The sequence below is a fragment of the Leishmania major genome, chromosome 30 (genome assembly GCF_000002725.2).
Source record: "Leishmania major strain Friedlin complete genome, chromosome 30".
Classification (NCBI taxonomy): Eukaryota; Euglenozoa; class Kinetoplastea; order Trypanosomatida; family Trypanosomatidae; genus Leishmania; species Leishmania major.
Genome location: NC_007271.2, coordinates 75,001 through 93,478, shown reverse-complemented (window position 1 = coordinate 93,478; position 18,478 = coordinate 75,001). Strand labels below are relative to the sequence as shown.

The 18,478-nt window shown below is 61.8% G+C and overlaps 6 protein-coding genes across 6 annotated transcripts in view; all 6 read left to right on the top strand.

The window, feature by feature from the left end:
* Positions 1-192: 192 nt before the first annotated feature.
* Positions 193-639, top strand: LMJF_30_0300 (conserved hypothetical protein; the record flags this gene model as incomplete). The annotated part of the gene is made up of 1 exon (XM_001684567.1): positions 193-639. The coding sequence occupies one exon, from the start codon at positions 193-195 to the stop codon at positions 637-639; it is 447 nt and encodes a 148-aa protein (XP_001684619.1).
* Positions 640-2,434: 1,795 nt separating this feature from the next.
* On the top strand, positions 2,435-6,997 carry LMJF_30_0290 (hypothetical protein; the record flags this gene model as incomplete). The annotated part of the gene is made up of 1 exon (XM_001684566.1): positions 2,435-6,997. The coding sequence occupies one exon, from the start codon at positions 2,435-2,437 to the stop codon at positions 6,995-6,997; it is 4,563 nt and encodes a 1,520-aa protein (XP_001684618.1).
* A 2,361-nt stretch (positions 6,998-9,358) lies between these two features.
* Positions 9,359-10,009, top strand: LMJF_30_0280 (conserved hypothetical protein; the record flags this gene model as incomplete). The annotated part of the gene is made up of 1 exon (XM_001684565.1): positions 9,359-10,009. The coding sequence occupies one exon, from the start codon at positions 9,359-9,361 to the stop codon at positions 10,007-10,009; it is 651 nt and encodes a 216-aa protein (XP_001684617.1).
* Positions 10,010-11,290: 1,281 nt separating this feature from the next.
* Positions 11,291-12,475, top strand: ATG4.2 (putative AUT2/APG4/ATG4 cysteine peptidase; the record flags this gene model as incomplete). Its single annotated transcript, XM_001684564.1, has 1 exon — positions 11,291-12,475. The coding sequence occupies one exon, from the start codon at positions 11,291-11,293 to the stop codon at positions 12,473-12,475; it is 1,185 nt and encodes a 394-aa protein (XP_001684616.1).
* Positions 12,476-14,294: 1,819 nt separating this feature from the next.
* LMJF_30_0260 (putative Zn finger protein) lies at positions 14,295-16,208 on the top strand (the record flags this gene model as incomplete). Its single annotated transcript, XM_001684563.1, has 1 exon — positions 14,295-16,208. The coding sequence occupies one exon, from the start codon at positions 14,295-14,297 to the stop codon at positions 16,206-16,208; it is 1,914 nt and encodes a 637-aa protein (XP_001684615.1).
* Positions 16,209-17,821: 1,613 nt separating this feature from the next.
* The window catches only part of LMJF_30_0250 (putative ubiquitin hydrolase), a gene marked incomplete at both ends in the record, with an annotated part of 3,396 nt that continues 2,739 nt past the window's right edge, over positions 17,822-18,478 (top strand). Inside the window, one exon of the mRNA XM_001684562.1 lies at positions 17,822-18,478. This exon is cut by the window's right edge and continues 2,739 nt beyond it. Within this exon, the coding sequence (XP_001684614.1) occupies positions 17,822-18,478 (657 nt within the window).

Below are 18,478 nucleotides of genomic sequence, written 5' to 3'. Positions count from 1 at the left end.
GCACCTGCGAAGACACAGGCGTACACGCTGACCTTCGCGCAGATACTAAAGGGAGGGAGCACCACGCCGTGAAGCTCTCTCGCCAGTCTTGCGCGACGCCAATCACATATATGCGATCCTCTGAGCCATTGCACTTTTCTTGAGCTTCGGTCGAACGTGCGTGAGCGAACCCTGCGGACCGAAGCACGTCCAATGGCGTTATCAGGACTTCTCTGCCGCGTGAGTTGCTACGTGGCGCCGTCGCTGAGTGGCCCGCGGTTCTACCGCGGTTTCCTGAGCCGCGCCTCCAGCACCGCGCTGGCGTTGCCCATCAGCGCCTCATTGACGTCCTCCTCAGTGGTGCCCCTGAGTTACGCCGGCTCCTTGCGGGAGGGCAGGCGCGGCTACGCTCAAGAGCGCAATCCGCACGATAGCAACACGGAGGACATCTCCAACACCTTCTTCGACGTCCAGGACGTGGATGCGGATCGTCTCACCCACTTTTACTGGGACTCCAACGACGACACCGACACTCCATACGACACCATCTCCCTGGACAGCCTCTTGGGTGAAGGGGAGGCGGACGAGTGGGCTGGGGAGTCGCTGGCCTTCGTGGACGAGCGCGACCAGCTCCTGCTGGATGAGGAGTACCTCAAGTGAGCCTGGAGAGCCGAGGGAAGCTTGGTTTTGGAAACCTGTGGGGCAGGTAAGCGGAGGTGGTCGAGTGTGGACAGGCGGTTTGGCCAGAGATGCACTGACGCATGATCTCTGTGGCTGTGGCCACTCACCTGCACAGGTGCACGTACGTCCGCAGGTGTGCACTGCTGGCACCTCTGTGCCTCACGCAAGCACCGCGGTGGTGTTTAGTGCGCTGCTGTTTGGCGGGTGAAGGCGGCCATCGCCCCCCCCCCCCCCCCCCCCCCCCCGTGCTTCTCTTGTCTCCGCCATCAGCCCTCCTTCTCCTCCCTCCCCTGCCACTCTGCGTAGGTGTGATGTGCCTGTGGTGCTGCCGTCGGGAGTATCGCTGCCGAGGGCTCTTTTACCTTGTTGAGTGACAGACAACTAGACCAATGCCCGCGTGCGTGCGTGTTTGTGTCTCACGTGTGCCTGAGCGCATAGTGGCCACACAGAATGAGCACGGAGGATGACGTAAAGAGCACAGATGAAAAACAGGAAAGTGCAAGCGAAGGGGGGACGAAGCTCGCCCTTGTGCCGAGACGGTGACGAGGGGGAGTGGGGCCAATATCAGCCATGCGAAGCGCGGCTGTACCCTCTCCCTTACGAGCTTTGCCCACGCACATGCTGTCGCTATACGCCGTGGCGGTTGCGATCCTCACGCTGCGCTTTAGCGCTCATCATGTGCGAGGTGATTGGCCCAGTAGCCGAGCGAGAAGCCGTGTCAAATCCACGCCTGTCGCCCAACCCCCCCCTGCGACTGCCAAGCGCCTTGGCTACAGGATGCATCGCTCCCCCTCTTCCACACTGCCTCAGCGTTTCTTCGTGTGATTGTTGCCAGCCGGTCACTCTCTTCTCGCTCTCTCGTGTGTCGTCCCCTTTCGAATGCACCTGACCTACTTCCACCACACGCACGCACCTTGCCGTCGATAATTCGGTTACGTGCACGCGTTTTTTTCGGCTCACTGTCGCCCCTCCCTCGTTCTCAAACTCCCCTCGTACGCGTGTATGCGTCTTGACACGAATACCCCCCCCCCCCAACTGCACCTTGCGGACAGACACTAAGCAGCCATACCTTCGCACGAAGTGTACGCTCCTCTTCGCTTCTCTCTTGCCCTTTTCTGACGTTGGTGCCTCTTCCCTTCTTTCTACATTATATATATGATACGCACACACACACACACACACATATATATATATATATATATATATATTGTCTCTGAGCTGCGTCTGTCTGTGTGTCTGTGTCTGTGTGGGCAATCTCGCTTTCATTAAAGCACTGCTCCCCACCTGACCACCGCCTTCTCGCTCACGTCTTTCTTTCCCCTCCCCCTACCACGCCCTTCTGAATGAGACACGCGTTGGACGTACATCTCTGCTCTTTCGTCTGCCTTGCCGTTCCTCTGTTGTTTCTCACATGTTAGCACTGCTGTGAATCTGCCCGTCTCTCTCTCTATCTCTGAGAGGCCCCGTGTGTGTGTGTGTGTGTGTACCTCGTCTCCCCCTCTCCCTTCTCTGCCTCTCGTCGTTTTGTTTTAGATACCTTTCTCTTCGAGCCTCGTCGCACAGAAGAGGGGGACCCATCATGCTGCATGAGCGGGCTGGCCATGTCGGCGCGTGGTTGGCGCTGCTGCCTCTACTGCTGCTTCTGGGGCTAGGCTATGGTGGCTCTGGAGCCGCAATACATGCCGCCGGACAGCCGCCGCCCTCGAATGCGGAGCGAGTAGCACCCGCGCTTGCCGATGAGAGCAGGAACGCAGCAACAGCTTTCACCAACCTCATGCAGCTCTCAGAGGCCGTGCTGGCGCCTGCTTGGAGTGCGGGTGGATTTGCCTACATCGTGAAGGGCGAAACGACGGAGAGCCCCGCCGGCCCTTCGGGTCCCGTGTGTGCGCATACGCGCACGTCTGCAGGCGGAATAACTGCCCCGTTCACCTTTTCCATGTTCGACGCGCAGTTCAGCCCTGTGTACCTCGTGTCGCCATCCGCGGTGGAGTCAACAGGTGATGCCGCATCGCTCACTGCCCATGTGGCAGGTAGACTCGACCTGCAGCAAGGACGCTACACGACGCTCACCACTCCCACTTCTCTGGGCACCTGTGCAGGAGTACTGAGGTCGTCGCCCGCACAGTGCGTGCTGGGCGAACTTGACACATTGCACGAAAATTGGACGGCGCACTCTCTCGCCGCCACGGCGAATGCCACGCGCGACGACGACTCACTGACCCTTTCCGCCAAGGGCTTGTGCGCAGCGGAGCTGCTTACGGCATTTGTGAGCGACTACCTGCCCCAGCGAGCGTGGTTGCGGAGTGCAGTGCCTCGTGTCGTGGACGCTCTTTCCCACGCTGAGCAGGCAGCGCGCGCCTACAGCGCCGCCCTTCTGAGCTTGCCGGATGCAGCGGAGGCAGCGGACATGCAGCGAGCGGTGGCAGAGCAGTGGGGCAGCTACCTGTGGTCCACGTACGTGCCGCAACTTCAGCGTAAGTGGACGCTGCTTTACCGCCTTGCTGTCGCAACGCTGACGCCGTCGCAAGTGGCGCCATCGCTCGACGACACAGCGAATGAGTCCATCACGGGTGAGCCGGGGCCTGCGCCAAAGGTATCGTGCCCAATAGTGGACGCGTGGCCGCAGCTGCGGTACTCGCTGACGAGCAGCAACCACGGGCGCCGAACCTGTGCGCGTCTTGTCGCGTACATGGAGGACGCGCTCGACAGCTTGGAGGAGTTTCTATCCAGCGGCGGCGACGCGGACACCCTCAGCGAGAAACAGACAGATGCGCTTGTATTGCAGCTCCTGCAGCGCACCTACTGCGTGACCACGACGTACTTTTTTTCCGTCGCCGCCCTCTTTGATGCACCGTTCCTGGACGCATCCGCTTCGGTGTGGGTGGAGCCCGCGACGCACATGCAGGCGTGGGCGATGCGGACGATGCGAGAGGCCTCGGTGGCAGACGCCATGGCCAATGCTACGGCGTTCCAAGTGGCCACTACAGCACGCGTGACGCGCTCGACGGAATCGCTGCCAAGGAGCGAGAAAGCATTTATGGCGTGCCTGGCCGCCTTCCTCGACGCGACGACACCCCTCACCTCTGTCGCAGTAACCTCTCCATCCGACTGTGCCCAGGCGCTGCTGAAGGCACGCGCAGAGGCTTCAGGGGTCACCGCCAGGGATTCTCTCGTTCTTCTCTGGGACGTGAGCCAGATGCGTGCCGTGAAGCCCTCCTCAGACACTGTGTCCGGTACTACGCGTTACGAGTCGACGGTATTGCTGCCGACAAGATCCGCTGACGCCAAGGCTTCCGCCCCTAGCGAATCCATCCGCTGGACGATGTTTCAGCAGGCGTCAACCAGCTTTACAAGCCAGACGTCTCTTTACACGCCGAGCGTCGTTGCCTCCGTGCCCAAGGAGCCGTGCGCGGCTGGCTCTGCTGCTCGTAGAGCTCCGGGCACCGCGTCGAATCGCGCAGCGTCGAAGGAGGCCCGCCACGGCGTTCTTGTCGGCTCACACGCTGCAGAGACATGCGCTGCCGGCACTTACGCGAAGCCCGACACGGCAGCTTGTAGGGCGTGCCCGTCCGCCTGCTCCGCATTGCTGAAGGCTGCGACGCCTGTCTATTGCCCAGGCGACGGCCTCATGCACGGCTGCCCCGCACTTCCTGCCGGCGCCGTGCTCGCTGGCAGCCCCAGCACAGGACTCGACAACGCCAAGGCTGCTTGCCGATACGCCTGTATCGACATCTACCAGGCACCGCTGCACAACGGTTGCGTGTCCACGCCCGGCCTGTTCTACAACACCACTGCAGTCATCAGTGACAAGCGCAGCGGCGGGTGGTACGACGCGTGTGTGGGGCCTGCATCGCTGCTGCCCTCCAGCTTCCCTGCTCAGTCGCACGACGCACACGTGTTCGCGTTCGTTGGTAGCGGCGCGACGGACGAGCCGATGTCGTGCCGCTTTGTGCTGATGCATCGCGTCGTGTCCTCTGCCGTGTCAGCGGAGGCGTTGCGGGCGGTGGGACTGCTGCTGCAACCCCTTTCCGTCTCCGCTGCCTCCGCAACTGCGAAGTCGTCTGCAGGTCTGCCGCCATATCGCGACGGTATTGCCTGGGAGGCGGCAATGCAGCTGAATGCCACGCTGCTGTGGGAGATGCACACGTCGCTACTTCGCTCGCAGCAGCGGGCGTCGGGCACCGGCACAGGCGCTGCCAACACCTCTATTGCACATGTGCTGGTTGCTCTGCGAGAGGGTGGCGAGGGAGTCGCATCGCAGTCGCGGTTGTCCTGGTCGCTTGTCTCCAGCTATCAGCGCCCCGAGGGCGGTGAGACAGCCACTACCACCTCCGCCACTGGCGCAGCGCCGCCGCCCTCCGTCACCTTCACGCTGCGGCTGTTGCTGAATGTGTCCATGTTGCCCACTCCGCAGAGCACCGACGCTTCGGGCGACCGTACCAGGACGCCTTGCACGACCCCTGCCCCGTCGTCACTCACGGTGCTCAGTGCCCCGTGGCAGTGGAGCGTCACATCTATGGATGTCGACCACCTCACCAAGACCACCTACCGCGTCGTGCTGAGCCGCTCGACGAGCACGGTAGTCTTCTACAGGGGCGCGGCGATGGTTGGCAACCCGGTGACAGTGGACTGGCCGCTGTGGGGGCAGTCACAGATGATGTCCCCACCCTCGGGCAAAACGACGATGTACCTCTCCGTGGCAGGGTGGGTGGCGGGCTACGTGGAGCGCGAGCAGTGGGTGCTCAAGAGTCCGCCTCTCCCCGCCAGCAGCAGCTCGAAACTCGCCGCGCTGCCGCTGCACTACGACTACGTGCCGGGGATGGTGCTGCGACTCTCGAGCGCGGCGTCCCCTCTCAGCCCGCTGCACGAAGCGCTGAGCAGAGCTGAGGCTACGTGGCGATCACAGGCGGAGACCTTCGTCGAGCAGCAAGGCCGAGACGTGGAGGCTCTTACAGACGTGCACTCGCTTGGCCTGTACGTGGCCTCTTTTCCTGCCGTCACCGCCAAAGTGAGTGCGGCGCTCAGCGCCTTGTCGGCCCGTCAGTCCACAGGACTCGATGGCGTTTGCCGTTCCGGCTACGGCTATGACGTGACGGCGGGCGGCACCTCTGCTACGCCTGTGTGTGCGACGTGCACAAGTGGCTCCTACTCGGTGTTGAGCGCCACACCGGAGCGCAACACGTGCGCGTGCGTGCCGCAGCGTGCCTTGGGCGGCGTGGCGTCTTTGGCTGGCCAACCGGTGCGTGCGTGTCTACGCCGTCCAGCCGGCCCGGCCGCACCGAGCTCGTACCTGCGATCGCCAGGCCGTCTTTTTGTGGACTCGAACGTGGTGATCGGTTATGGCATCCCCCTCGGCGGGTACGGCAGGGGCGCCGGCGCAACCGGCACGGTGCTGCCTGCGACGACCTCGCTGGAGGGCTTAGTGACCTGCATGTACGGTCTCACCGTTCCGCGCCTGATGACCACTGCACCTACCGGGTCGCTCAACCTCTCGGTGACCCTGCAGTACACCACAGGCCTCGGCGCCGAGGAGTGCGGCGTGATGGCAGCTGCCCGCGGCGGGGCCACAACCGTGACTACTCAACCCACCTACAGCGCTCTCTCCAGCTACGGCCTCCGGCTGCGTGCATCGCGTTTGCCCACCCACACCATCACGCTGGTCAACAACTCGAGGCTCTTCACGAATCAGACGGTGCTCACGGTTGGCGTGCGAGGCTACGCCCTTCTCCCTCACTACGCGATGGATTCACTCCTGCACATGCGCGGGATCTCCGAGTATCATGCCGTCTTTCTAACGTACATGCTCCGCTGCGCAACAGTGTCGGCCGTGCTGCGGTGCGGTTCACCCCTGCGTGACGCCGGCAATTTCACCTGGGCAGGCTTCTCATCGCTCGACTCGTCCGTGTTGCGCCTCAACCTCACCAGAATGATCACGGAGGAGTGCCAGGTGTCTTTCACGGTGCGCAGCGCCACTGCGGCCGCGAGTGAAGCTGCCGTCCCGTACACGTCCTGGCCGTACACCTACTTGGCAACAGAAGCGGACGCATCGCTCTTCTTCGAGGCATCGCCGACGCTGCACTACACGCTGCTCCCATCGGTGGAGGCTTTTGAGACGACGAAGCTGCGCTATGAACCGCTGGCTGAGAGCAGCAGCCTTATCATCTCCTTCGTCATGCTCGCGCTCTCTTTCCCCCTCATCGGCATAATCTTGATCAGCGTGCACCCTCCTTCCGTTCAACCGCTCTCCTGGCGCCCCTACGAGCGCGCACGAGCGAGGCGGCATTGCGAGCACCAACAGCTGCACAGCATTGCACGTTCAGAGAGAGGTGCCAGCTGACAGCGAAGAGAAAGAGGGATGTGGCAATGCGGCGATCGAGAGCCTCCGCTCTTCTTCGCCCTTCCCCCGACGCTTCAACTTGCCCGGTACCATGGCACGCTCGCACGCGCAGACACGCAGGAGAGGGCACGCTTCTCGTGCGGCACACAGAGACCTACATACTCTGGCGTACTGGCCGGCGTTGCTCGTCCGTGTCTCCCCACCGACCATCTCACAACTCTTGCCCTGCTCTCGATTTTTTTTTTTGTTTCAACGTGTGTTTGACTGCTCATGCCTCGCTTTTCATTGGTGTCCTCCAGTACTGCCGCTGGGACGGCCCGCTTCTCCCTGCTGAGTGCCCGCCCCACTCCACGGCTGCCGTCCTCGCTGATGCGACTTGCTCAGAAGACGGTTTTGTCTCTTGCTTTTTCTGAGCACATTGGTGTGGACGGCCGCAGACGTGCGCCTGACAGGCACACGCGCATCCGCATGCCCGTGTGAAGCGGGTGAGAGGCGGGTGGCGGGGGTGGAAGGAGAGGGTGACACGAAGGTCGAGACGAGCGTGACGCAGTGGATAGAGAAAGGCAGGAGAGGCGGATGTGTGTCTCTCTGTCGCTCTCGCGCGCGCCAGCAGACTTGCCTCTCTCTCCTTCCATGGTGCTCGTGCGTCCCTTGCTACTTGCACCCCCTCCCCCGGAGACATCTTGTCTGGTGGTCACGCCGACGACCAGACACGTACTCGCCAGCTCATGTGTTACCCCAAGCAGGCACACACACACACACACACACACACACACAGGCGCGCTATCAGACACAAAGACACGCTCTTTCCTTCGCTCTTTCGCCTTCACCGTGATGCTTAGATGGGGAGACTGCGCAGCCGGGTGCGTGTGTTGTTGACACGTCCGCGCTGCTGCTCATCTGTCTCCACCACCACGTCATGCGTGCGTGTTGTTCTTTTGCATTTTCAGATGCGCCGACCCTCGTCTTCGCGGCGTGCGTTCGCCGCCTTCTTTACTCTCTCTTCTCTTTCCACTTTGGCGGATGTGTGCCACGTCGCGTTGTGCTTGCGTGCGTGTCTGTGCCTCGCTCGTTTCTGAGCGAGGACGGCGGCGATGGTCTCTGGCGCGGGCGTGTGAAGACGGCCTCCTCACGTCTCCCCCCTGATGGACGGCCAGCTCGGTCGAGGAACGGGGGTGAATAGGGGCGCCTTATCTCGTCCTTTTCTCCCCACACCTCACTCCACCCCCTTGCGAGCACATCCGCCCACAGCCGCACAGGTGCAGAAGCACCCTGCACAGGCGCAGCAAGCGAACCGAAATCAGGCGCATCACGGTTATCTCTTATCCGTTGCCGTGGTGTGCGCTGATGATTAGGCGCACGCTGCCGATGTGTGTCACCAAGCCACACTTATCCTTTTCGTTGGTTCGGGCCGGCCTCCTCCCTGCCTTCTGCTTCGCTGTGCGTGTGTGTCTATGGAGGTCGTAGGAAAGAGCCCGCATCGCACAGTCGGCACACATGCAGTGCGAAGGGTCGAGGGACAGGCGGGAGGCGGAGGCGTGAGTGTGCCTTCTCCTTCTCTTCCCCCGCGATGACACCAATAAGATGCGGACGGGTCTCTCAGGACCGTGCAGCCAACCGTCATCACCGCCACCGCTCCTCTCATAACCACCCATACGTGTTCGCTCAGCAAGGTAGGCGCGATGCCAAGGCTACACGGACCAAACCATGAACACAAGCCCGTACACCGCCGCGGCGGTGTCTGAAGGCAGCACAACATAGCGCCTCCTCCTATGCCGACACATGCTATGCTGAGGACGGTTGCGCTGTACAAGGCGTCGAAACGGTGCCACCTCGCCGTCATCGCAGGGCGTCTGCCAGGAATTGTTGCCGCACGCTCGCACATCGGCCCACTACAGCCCAGCCCCTCTCCCCCTTCCTATGGCTGTCCTCGCTTCTCCGGTTGCATGTTATGTCGCTCTTTACAGACGCACGTCGTTCCACTGAGAGAATGCGGGGCGGGGGGCGAGAGTGGCTGTAGGGCAGCGGGCCGCAGCCTCCTCCGCGCGGTTCCATGACATCTCCACCAGCGCCGCACGGCGCTGCTGAAACTCTCTTCACGTCTCTGCATTTTCTCTTCGTTCGAGGGGCATGTCCCCAACCCCCATACCCTTTCTCCCTCTCATCCTCATGCCAACCACGCTGCTCAACTCCGGCGCACGCTCTTGAGTAGCACAACACAGATCCCTGCGAGGCACAACTACAAGCTTTTGCCGCGTTTGCCTCTGCGTGTTTCTGCGTTCTGCGCGGTGGCTGCCTGTGCTGCGGTGTGGGTGCCGTTGGCGTTGAGCGTGTGAGGGCTCTGTTGCGTTGGGCGCTCTCATGTATTTCTACCGACGCATCCCTAGTCTTGCCAGCAAGATGAATCATATGCGGCAGTTCAGCCTGCCTCGCAGCAGCGCCGCCATCATCATGGCTGCATCAACGGCTGCGCTTGCCGTTCCATGTCGTGCCATGCACGGAAAGCCGGCATCGGGACACAAGGTCCGCACGCAGCACAGCCGTCGCTGGTGGATGCAGTCCAAGGCGCACCACCTCACCGCCGTCCCGCATGAAGAGGCCAGATCACGCCCGCACTTCCCCGCCTACACCGAGGATGTCGACCAGCCAATGGTCGTGCCCGACGGTGTGTGCTGCTTCAACTGCGATAAGCCGATCGACGGGGACGACATCAACAGCTACGTGTGGGTCCCGTCTGGCAATGCACGGGTGCCGACGACGCAGGGGTACTTTTTCCACGTGAAGTGCTTCAAGTGCTGGAACTGCAAGTACCGCATCATACACAACCAGTTCTACTCGAAGGACAGCCGCGCGTGGTGTCTATCGTGCGCGCTCGGACGCGACATCCGGGTGCCGACGCGGCGCTGGCACACCTCGTACGTTAATACGCACCGCACGGGCTCTCGCCTGACAGGGCAGTTCTTCCCTCGACACCGCCATCAGATGGAGTTTCTCTTTAGCCCCAAAGAGTAGAGCGATGCGAAGGTGTGCCACAGTAGCGTGGGTGGTGGGGTGCGATGGTGTGTGTGTGTGTGTCTCGGGGAGGGAGGGGGGAGGGACACGCCATTCATCTGCGAACACACGCACGCGCCTGTTGCAGACCAGGTAGTACTTATGAGAGAGGTGTGGTGTGCGTGCGTCACGAGCCTCTGTCCCTCCGGCTCCCCCCTCTCCATCCCTCCGCGCCACCACAAGGTGCGAAATCAGTAAGTGCTGTTGTCGAGGGCTTCACACCCTCATCGACTTCTATGTGCGCACAGAAACAAGCACAGACGAGTGCTCTTTTGCCTTGCTTGGCTTCCTTCACCCGCCCCCCTCGCTGATTGCCGCCGCGCTGTACTCGTACACGCTTTTTGGGCGGCGTGTCGCACCGTTGTGTCGGTTGCGCGAGGGGTCGGGAGTACCTCGCTGGCGGCTAACGGGCTCGGATAACCTCCGCGAAAACACAACAACGACGGAAATGCGGGGCGAACAATGCGGAATACCGTGACAGTGCGCTGCGACGTGTCTGCGCATCGCGAGCGCTGCCTCTGCATGGGTGTGCATAGACCCAGCCTAGATGCCGCGTGTCGTGCAGCAACTGCCGCAGGGGTGGTCGAGGGAGCCTGTGATCTCTCTCGACGTTGGCGGCTCCGCACCTTTCCCTCTTCTGTAGCACCTGTGAGCCCTTCCTACTGTGCCCGAACTTTCAGTCTCCGCGTCTTCCTCTCTCACTCGCCCCCTCCACCTCTGCACTTCTGCTCTCTCTTTCTTTAGTGTGTCTGCGGCACACGCAAACCACTTACCACCCCAAACCTCACCCCCGACGCGCGTCACGCACGCCGCGTTGTGCTGCTACCTGTGCCTGTCCCAAGAGCGAATATGTGTTGAAACTCAGGCTGCTCTTCCTCTGACTTCCCCCTCCCTCTTGCCACATTCCTCTCTCAACCTCTCACTTTTCCCAAGTTGTGCACGCTTCCCAGTGCGGCTGTCCAACAACCGAGCAGAAGCCGGGGGCAGTCACTGAGCTCGTTGTTGAAGCCCACCAGCGGGCGCGTGCTCGGCCACTGCGCGGCGGTACGCAGGAGAAGGAATTTGAGAGAGAGGGAGCGACTCCTCTTCTTGTATGGCTTATCCAATCATTGTGCTTGCGTGCTCTTGGGCGTTACGGCAGCACATCGGCTCTGCCAGGTGTTGCGTCCTCCCCCCTGCTGCTGCCGCTGCTGCTTACACTCGACCTCTGACTGCCCTCCCTCCCTGCCCCAGCATACATCGATGCTCCGCTACGTGCAAGATTTATGGAGCGCCTTTTTCCCCACGGAGGCGGTCTTTCCACTCCAAGTCGTCGGCAGGTCTGGCGCTGCCGTGGAATCGCGAGAGGAGTTAGAGAAGGCACTCACCGACACATTTCTCATCTTCACGTACCGGGACGGCTTCGAGGCGATCCCGGCCGTCACGCGCCTGATCGAGACAGACCAGGGATGGGGCTGCCTTCTGCGCACCTCGCAGATGCTTCTGGCTCATTTCTTGTGGGTCCATGGCCGTCCAGCGGATCGCAAACTTTCTCTTTTCTTCGACCACAGTGCCGAGACGGCGCCGTTCTCGATCCACAACATGATCCGAAGTGTATGGAATCGGCGGGTGTTCAAGGCGGAGTACTGGAGCCCATCGCAGGGCTGCGAGGCCATCAAGCGCACGGTGCAGGGTGCCGTAAAGACGGAGCAGCTGCAGACGCGCGTGATGGTGGTGACGTCCACAAACGGGTGCATCTACGCTGACGAGGTGCAGCACACCTTCAAGCAGGGGGCGGATGTGGTGCTCGTCTTGGCCTCTGTGCGCGTGAGTGCGGCGGCGCAGCTGACGCAGGAGAGCTACCTCCAGATAGAAAAGCTGATGGAGCAGCCGCAGTGTCTGGGGGTTGTCGGCGGAGTACCGGGACGGAGTTACTACTTCTTTGCTCACAACCAAACACAGCTCTTCTACCTGGACCCGCACCAGCGAACGGCTGCCGCGCTGCTGTGTGAGGGGCTGTCCGCCGCGGCCTCTGTCACGCCATCCGTCGCCGATGTGCGTTGTGTACATTGGTCACGCGTGGACACATCGCTGTTTCTCGCCTTCGCCGTTACAACACGCGATGAGTGGGCCGCGCTGGAGGTGCATCTCTCTAACAGATTCATGCACGTCGAATCGCAGCAGACGCAGCGCGACTGCGATCATCTCGGGGGTGCGCGGCCGGGTCACGCCGACAGCACCTTTGTGTCCCCGCTGCAGATGGGCCATAGTTGTGCGATGGGCGGCGCGTCGATTTCCGAGACGGCACCACTAGTACACCGACGTACGCTGCGGTTACCTCGCAAGAGGTTCAAGGAGGGCGGGGTAGGCACTGCCACCGCTGCTGCAGCGGAGAGGGATGATGGTGAAGACGAGCTCGACACGGATTCGTGGGAGTATCTGGATTGATGCTGCTGCTGCTGCTCCACGCGCCCACCTTCGTCGCCCTCCCCCATCTCCCTCACGATGTTTTCTCAACAAGCGGCTGACGTTGTCCGCCCATGCAGCTGCTGCTGTTTTGTGTCCCCGTCATCGAGCCACTTTCATTGTTTCATTGCCCTCCTCCCCCGATCAACAACTGCTTGTTTGTTGCGTGTTGCCCCCCTTCCCCACGGACATTGTTGTCCTCGTTGCCGTTTCCTTGCGCTTCTCTGCGCTGCTTTACGAGGGGTCGTAGCCCTTGCTCCCTCTGTTTTCCATGCAGTGTCTGCCATTACGCGTGTCTGGGCGTGGGGCGGTGTGTGTGTGTGTGGGGGGGGGGACACGGTTATCTTCTTTCTTTTACCCTGCTGCTGCCCCGCAAGAGCCCCGAAGCTCATCGGCTCCTCCTCGTTCACCTCTCGCTGTTCTGCATCGACGGCGCTCTGGTCTCAGTCATGACGCTTGCACGCGTGCGCATACTTCCATGCATGCACAAGGGGGACCCGGCACCTTTCCTCTCCCCTCGCACCACAAAAACGAGTTGCACACATACCCACGGGCAAGAGCAGAAGTGCCGCTGAAGTACGGCAGCAAATCTCGCGTGGTTTCACGGCTCTCCTTTACTATTCGGGCGTTGGTCTCTCTCTCTTGCTGTGTGTGTGTGTGTGTGTGTGTGTGTTCATCTGTTTCTGCCGAATGGCGGAAAAACGAAGAGACACTGCTGCCATACGTTGTTGGCGGTCATCCTCCCTCCTCCGCAGCGGTCACCGCGTGCTTGAGCAGACATGCAGGTGTGTGGACTGGCAACCACACGCCCTTCTTCGCGACCATTTTCATGCACGTGGTGCGGTCCGCATCCCCCTAAGGATGCACCGTGTTGTCAGCGCCTGCGACTTGCTCCTGCACGTGTCTCTCTCACGACTTTTCCTCTCTCTTTGCTTCTCGCCCTGGACGTTGTCGTTGCTGCGGGTGGGGGCGGGGGGGGGGCGACGGCGATGGTTGCAACGCGTGCCTGCACACCTCTCTCTTGGCGCACATGCCTCTTTTCTCTGTTGCCACAGTCAGACTCGCACAGACGCCGAGCCCGTGCGCAGGTGCCCCCACTCCCTTCTTGCACCGCCCCCTCACCAGCCGCCATCGCAGGAGGCGGTGCGGTTCTTTCGCAGGCTGCCGTTTGCCTCTGACCAAGGAAGAAAACGCAGAGCGCTGTGTGCTGTGCCGCGCGTGCTCAACGCTGTAGCACTCTTCGTCCACCGAAGGGCAGCAGCCTTCGCGCGCGCACGCACGCACTGAGGACCTTTGCCGCCCTGTGCCTCGTGTAGGCCTCGAAGCTGTTGCTCTGCGCACGCCAGGGAGCGTGAGACTCGGCGAAGGCGTTTCGCAGGGCTTACTGGCCTCCCCCAACCCCCACCGCACTTTCTATCTTCACTGTGTTCCGCGGCGCAGTGAACTCACCAACGGTCGCGAGTGCAAAGGAAAGAGAGCGATGCTGCGAAGGGCGAGGTGGCGTCGGCTTAGCGACCGCTGCTGCGGTCTCTCACAGCCGATGCTCGCTACGGTCAAGGCCTCACAACACTCTGTCCGCGGCCGCTGTGCATGCAGCGCACCGTCCAGTGCTGTCTCCACAGCTTGTCGGTTGTCCTCGCGCGTGCCGTCGCCACTCGTGTTAGCCTCTGTAGCTGGTGCATGTGGCGGACTTTTCAGTTCAGCTCTAAGCACTCCGCTTCGGTGCGCGTCAGATTTGGCAGGTTCATCGGTGAGCCCCCAGTCCGCAGGCAAGCCGCTGCGCTTCGAACCCCCATCGTCTATGTCGCACAGCGCTCTGGCCTACGCCGCGTGCCCCATGTGCACCCGGGTCGTGCACATGGGGCAGATGCTGCACCACATACTCTCTACGCACAAGGAGCAGGACCCGGCATACTGGATGCGCCTGTGCAATGCACGACTGGCCCTGTACGAGCGGGTCACCGGCGCTCCACTCGAAGGCACGGAGACCATGCGTGACGCTTGCTTGGCACAAGCAACTGCGGCTGTCGCAGAGGCCGCCGACTCTGAGGCGATGGTGCCAGGTGGGCTTTCGCTTTCCACTCCTCTGAGTACGCACGACGCACTGCGACCATTCTTGCCGACCGTCTCGGAGACTGGGACGTACACATGCAACTGGTGCGCGCTTAGAAGTGTTGCCTTTTCGAGCCGAGACGCCTTCCTTCTCCACGTTGCCAAGGATCACCCTAAGCTCGACTTTGACGTTGTGGAGTCGCTTGTTCCTCAGCCTCTCACCGTCTCGTCCAGAGCAGCACGCAACGAGGGCACAGGCACACCCGCTCCAAGGGCGCCCGCGGCAGAGAGTGACGTGACAGTGTCGGACTCGTGGACGCGGCAGCAGCGCGGAGGCGCAGGATGCGTTGGGGCGGCTTCCAACTCACATGCGGCGGAGGGGTTTGATGTAGCGTACCCGGTGCGCCGCATGCCTGGCGTGCGCACCGTGCAGGACACGAACGTCGTGACGGTGAAGCCGGAGGTGCACCAGTTGGGCACCTCTGTCGGGCGCGTAGGTCGCAACGCATTCGATCCCGCCCCCATCTCCACTGGGGGCAGGCGGTCCCGGGCCGCCGTCTCGGCCTCCTCTACGGCCAGCGCTACGGCAGTGGCGAATGACCTGCACTTCGACAAGGACTGCTTCCCGTGTGAGCTGTGCTTCCGCGTCTTTGTATCGGAGCTGAATCTTCTCCAGCACCTCGAAAGCAAGCACACCAACCCCACCACCCTTGCCTCGGTGAGCGACGCCAGCGTAGAGCGTGCAGCGCCTCCCGGCACTGCCTCCGCATCTTCCACAGCTGCGGCGTCACCGTCGTCCGTGGAGGTATTTGTCGTATGTGATCGCTGCACAGACCGAAAAAAAGTCTTCCGCTCGTCGTCGGCCCTGTTCTCACACATTCGCTTCCGTCATCCTGCGGAGGATGCGGCCTACGAAACGGAGCGGATGATCGAGGAGCAGAGGCAGAGTCGCGTGTTTCAATGCCCGCATTGCAGGTATCGCCACCCAGACATGACCAGACTGGATACGCACATGCGTGACGCGCACGGGGTTGTGGGCTGCGCCGGCGAGAAGACTATCCGGGGAGGACGCGTCGTCTCAGGAACGGCGCAGCCGCATGGATCTGCTGAACTGAAGACGGCACAGCCATCCCTCTTTTCAGCGCTGCCACCGGTCACGGTGCGGACGCGATTTTGGTGCAGCGTGTGCGAGAAGGGCTTCGCGAATGCGTCAGCGCTGTACGCGCACACGGAGTCGAAGCACACCACCATCGCCAGCCTGTACCCCTGCCCCGCCTGCAAGCGTGAGTTTCGCGATGTTCCGTCATTAGAGTCGCACGTCCAGCTGTGTCACAAGAACCTCAGCCTCAAGGATATGGGGCTTCAGTCTTCCGTGGAGTGCCCCGACTGCCTGCGACACTTTCTCAACTACGAGTCACTGCATGATCACGCCGTTCGACACCACGGCAAGAGCGCCATCGCCCCTGTCCGCAGCTTCGTAACCCCCGTGTCGGCGTCCACCGCGGGGGAGGGAGTCGGTGTTGCTGCTGCTGTACCGGTACCCGGCACGAGCACTGATGCCTCTGGCAGCACGACGTCACCCCTCGCCGTAGCCGCTCCACCGAAGCCGCGCAAGGTAACTCGACGTAAGAAAGAACCATCAACGGCTGCCACCGAGTCGTAGCGTGCGAAGGAAAGCAACGCGAAGCGACAGAGGTTCTACTTCAGGCCGGTGAGCGAGGCAGCGGCTCCTCTGAGTCTGTGCGTGCTCGCGTGCCCTGCTGTTTCGCCGTCACCTCTCCGTCGCGAACGCTCGCTCGTTTCCTCCATTTCTCGAGTGTGCGCTGCGCTCCTCTTCACAGCCTCGTCGTTGGTCCTCTCTTTGAGTTTGCGTGTACATTTCTCTGCGCCTGGGCGGGCGAGGAGCTCGCTGGTTGGTTGATTGGTGATGGTGCCGTATCACTGTCCCGTGTGTGATGCGCCGGTGCGCTCGTTCATGGTTGTGGGTAACGGAATGAGCGGATGGGCGCTTGGCACCTCGTGTTTCGTTGCCTCGCTCGTGTTAGGTGGGCTGCACATGTCTGTGCGCGCTCAGCAGATCTTGAGGAGACTATAAGGGACGAACACAATTGCATCAACGCACGTGCGTATCGAGAGTGGTCCCGGTTGGCACACCGGTGGATGGACATGGGCAGTGCGATTCGGGGTGACGCCGCACAAGCACGGCAAGCGCAAAGGCAAGTGGTCTGCTTTGAAGGCAGAGACGGGTGGGGTGGGGGGGGGGAGGATGAGGTCAGAGATGTTCCTCTGCCTGTTTCGGGCGCTTGTGTGCGCCTCACCTGCGGCACCACCCTTCTCGCTCAACATTTCGCACTTGCTTCATCCTCTCTGCACTCTCCTGCTCTGCGACGTTTTCTCTTTCCAAACCCTTCTTCTTTATTGCTGCTGCTGCGTCGGCTGCTGCCTGCGTGCGTGTGTGCGCCTAACTGCGTGCGCTGCATTCCTCGGCATCCCGACGGATCATCGCCGTCGCTGCTTCACTTTTCCGCTCTTGGCGTTCTGTGTGTGTGTGTGTGTGTGCGTGGGACCAACTACAAGCACACCATGCCCCACGGCCCATTGTCGCTACGACGGTCACTTCCATCCTTCCACATTCCATCAAAAGCGTGTGCCCCCACCTCTTTCCTAGCTCCCTTCGCGCCCATCACCCTTCAGTCCTCGTCCGCGCAGAGACGCATACGAGGTGCACGATCTGCAGCGCACGACAGCAGCAACAGCGCGAAGGGACGCGAACGACAGCCTTGGAGAAGGCGAAGACCGCGCGGCACCGAACCAACTCCACAGACACACGCGCACACGACGGACAACAGGACGGCCCCCTCGCCCTCCTCGGATTGCCATCCGGACCACACATACAGGGAGACAGGAGAACCCACGGCGTGAGGTGAGCCGAAGCAGCCGCACAGATCGTTGCCGGTGGGTGTGCACGCGTGGCGTGACACCGCACGGCGTGCCATCGGCGAGAAAGGGCAGAATCGACCTGACCAATTGTCTGTTGCTCGTGTGGGAGAGGTGGAGTTGATTGCGTCAGGGTTTACGGGGCGCGAAATCTTACAGCACGACGACGTACCCTCGCGTGTGCGCAGAGGGACGGGAGTGACGGCAGGTGCACCTACTACTCTGCCACTCGCTGCACCTTTGCCACCGCGACTGCCGCGCGCTCTTTGATCTCCAATCCCTCCTCTGTTGCTTTCTTTTCCTTGGCAGCGGTGCCTCCTGCTTCGACAGTAGAAAGTCATGAGTCTCAGCTCGCAAGGTAGCACACCGTGGAAATTCCGCGGCGATGCCACGGCGTCTGTTGGGGCCATCACGGCGGTGGAGTTCGACCCTGATGTGGAACTGCTTTGGGTGTGCGACGCCTTCGGCACGCTCATGAGCTTCTCGCTGCAGTCGCAGGGCCAGGGTGAGGCCCCGGCGTGGGTGAACTACTCGTCGTTCTCCGTCTCCAGCCGCCCTGTCACGAATATTTTCTTCCTCAACATGGGTGGCGAGCGTATGGTGACGGTGGCGGACCGGGAGGTGATCCGCGGGTACAAGCGCGGTGGCGTGTTGATGATGTGCCTGCCGCAACCTACCGCCGTGCAGAACTACATCGACCTCTTCCAGGCTAACAACAGCACTGGCGCGATGTTCTACACCGGCAACGCTGGCCTGACGCGGCTGATCCTCAACCATCAAGAGACGGACCAGCTCACCGTTCCGATGGAGGCGACGGTGGTGGCTCTGAAGCAGTGCGACCGATGGGTTGCCACCGGGAGCGCCTCTGGCGCCGTGTACGTGCGCAGTGCGTCTGATCTTAGCGTGGTTGGCCAGGTTAGCCCGTCGCGGAACCGCGTCATGGCGCTGGAGGTGTTCGACAACACGGTGATGGCGGCCTACTCGGAGCGGTCGGCG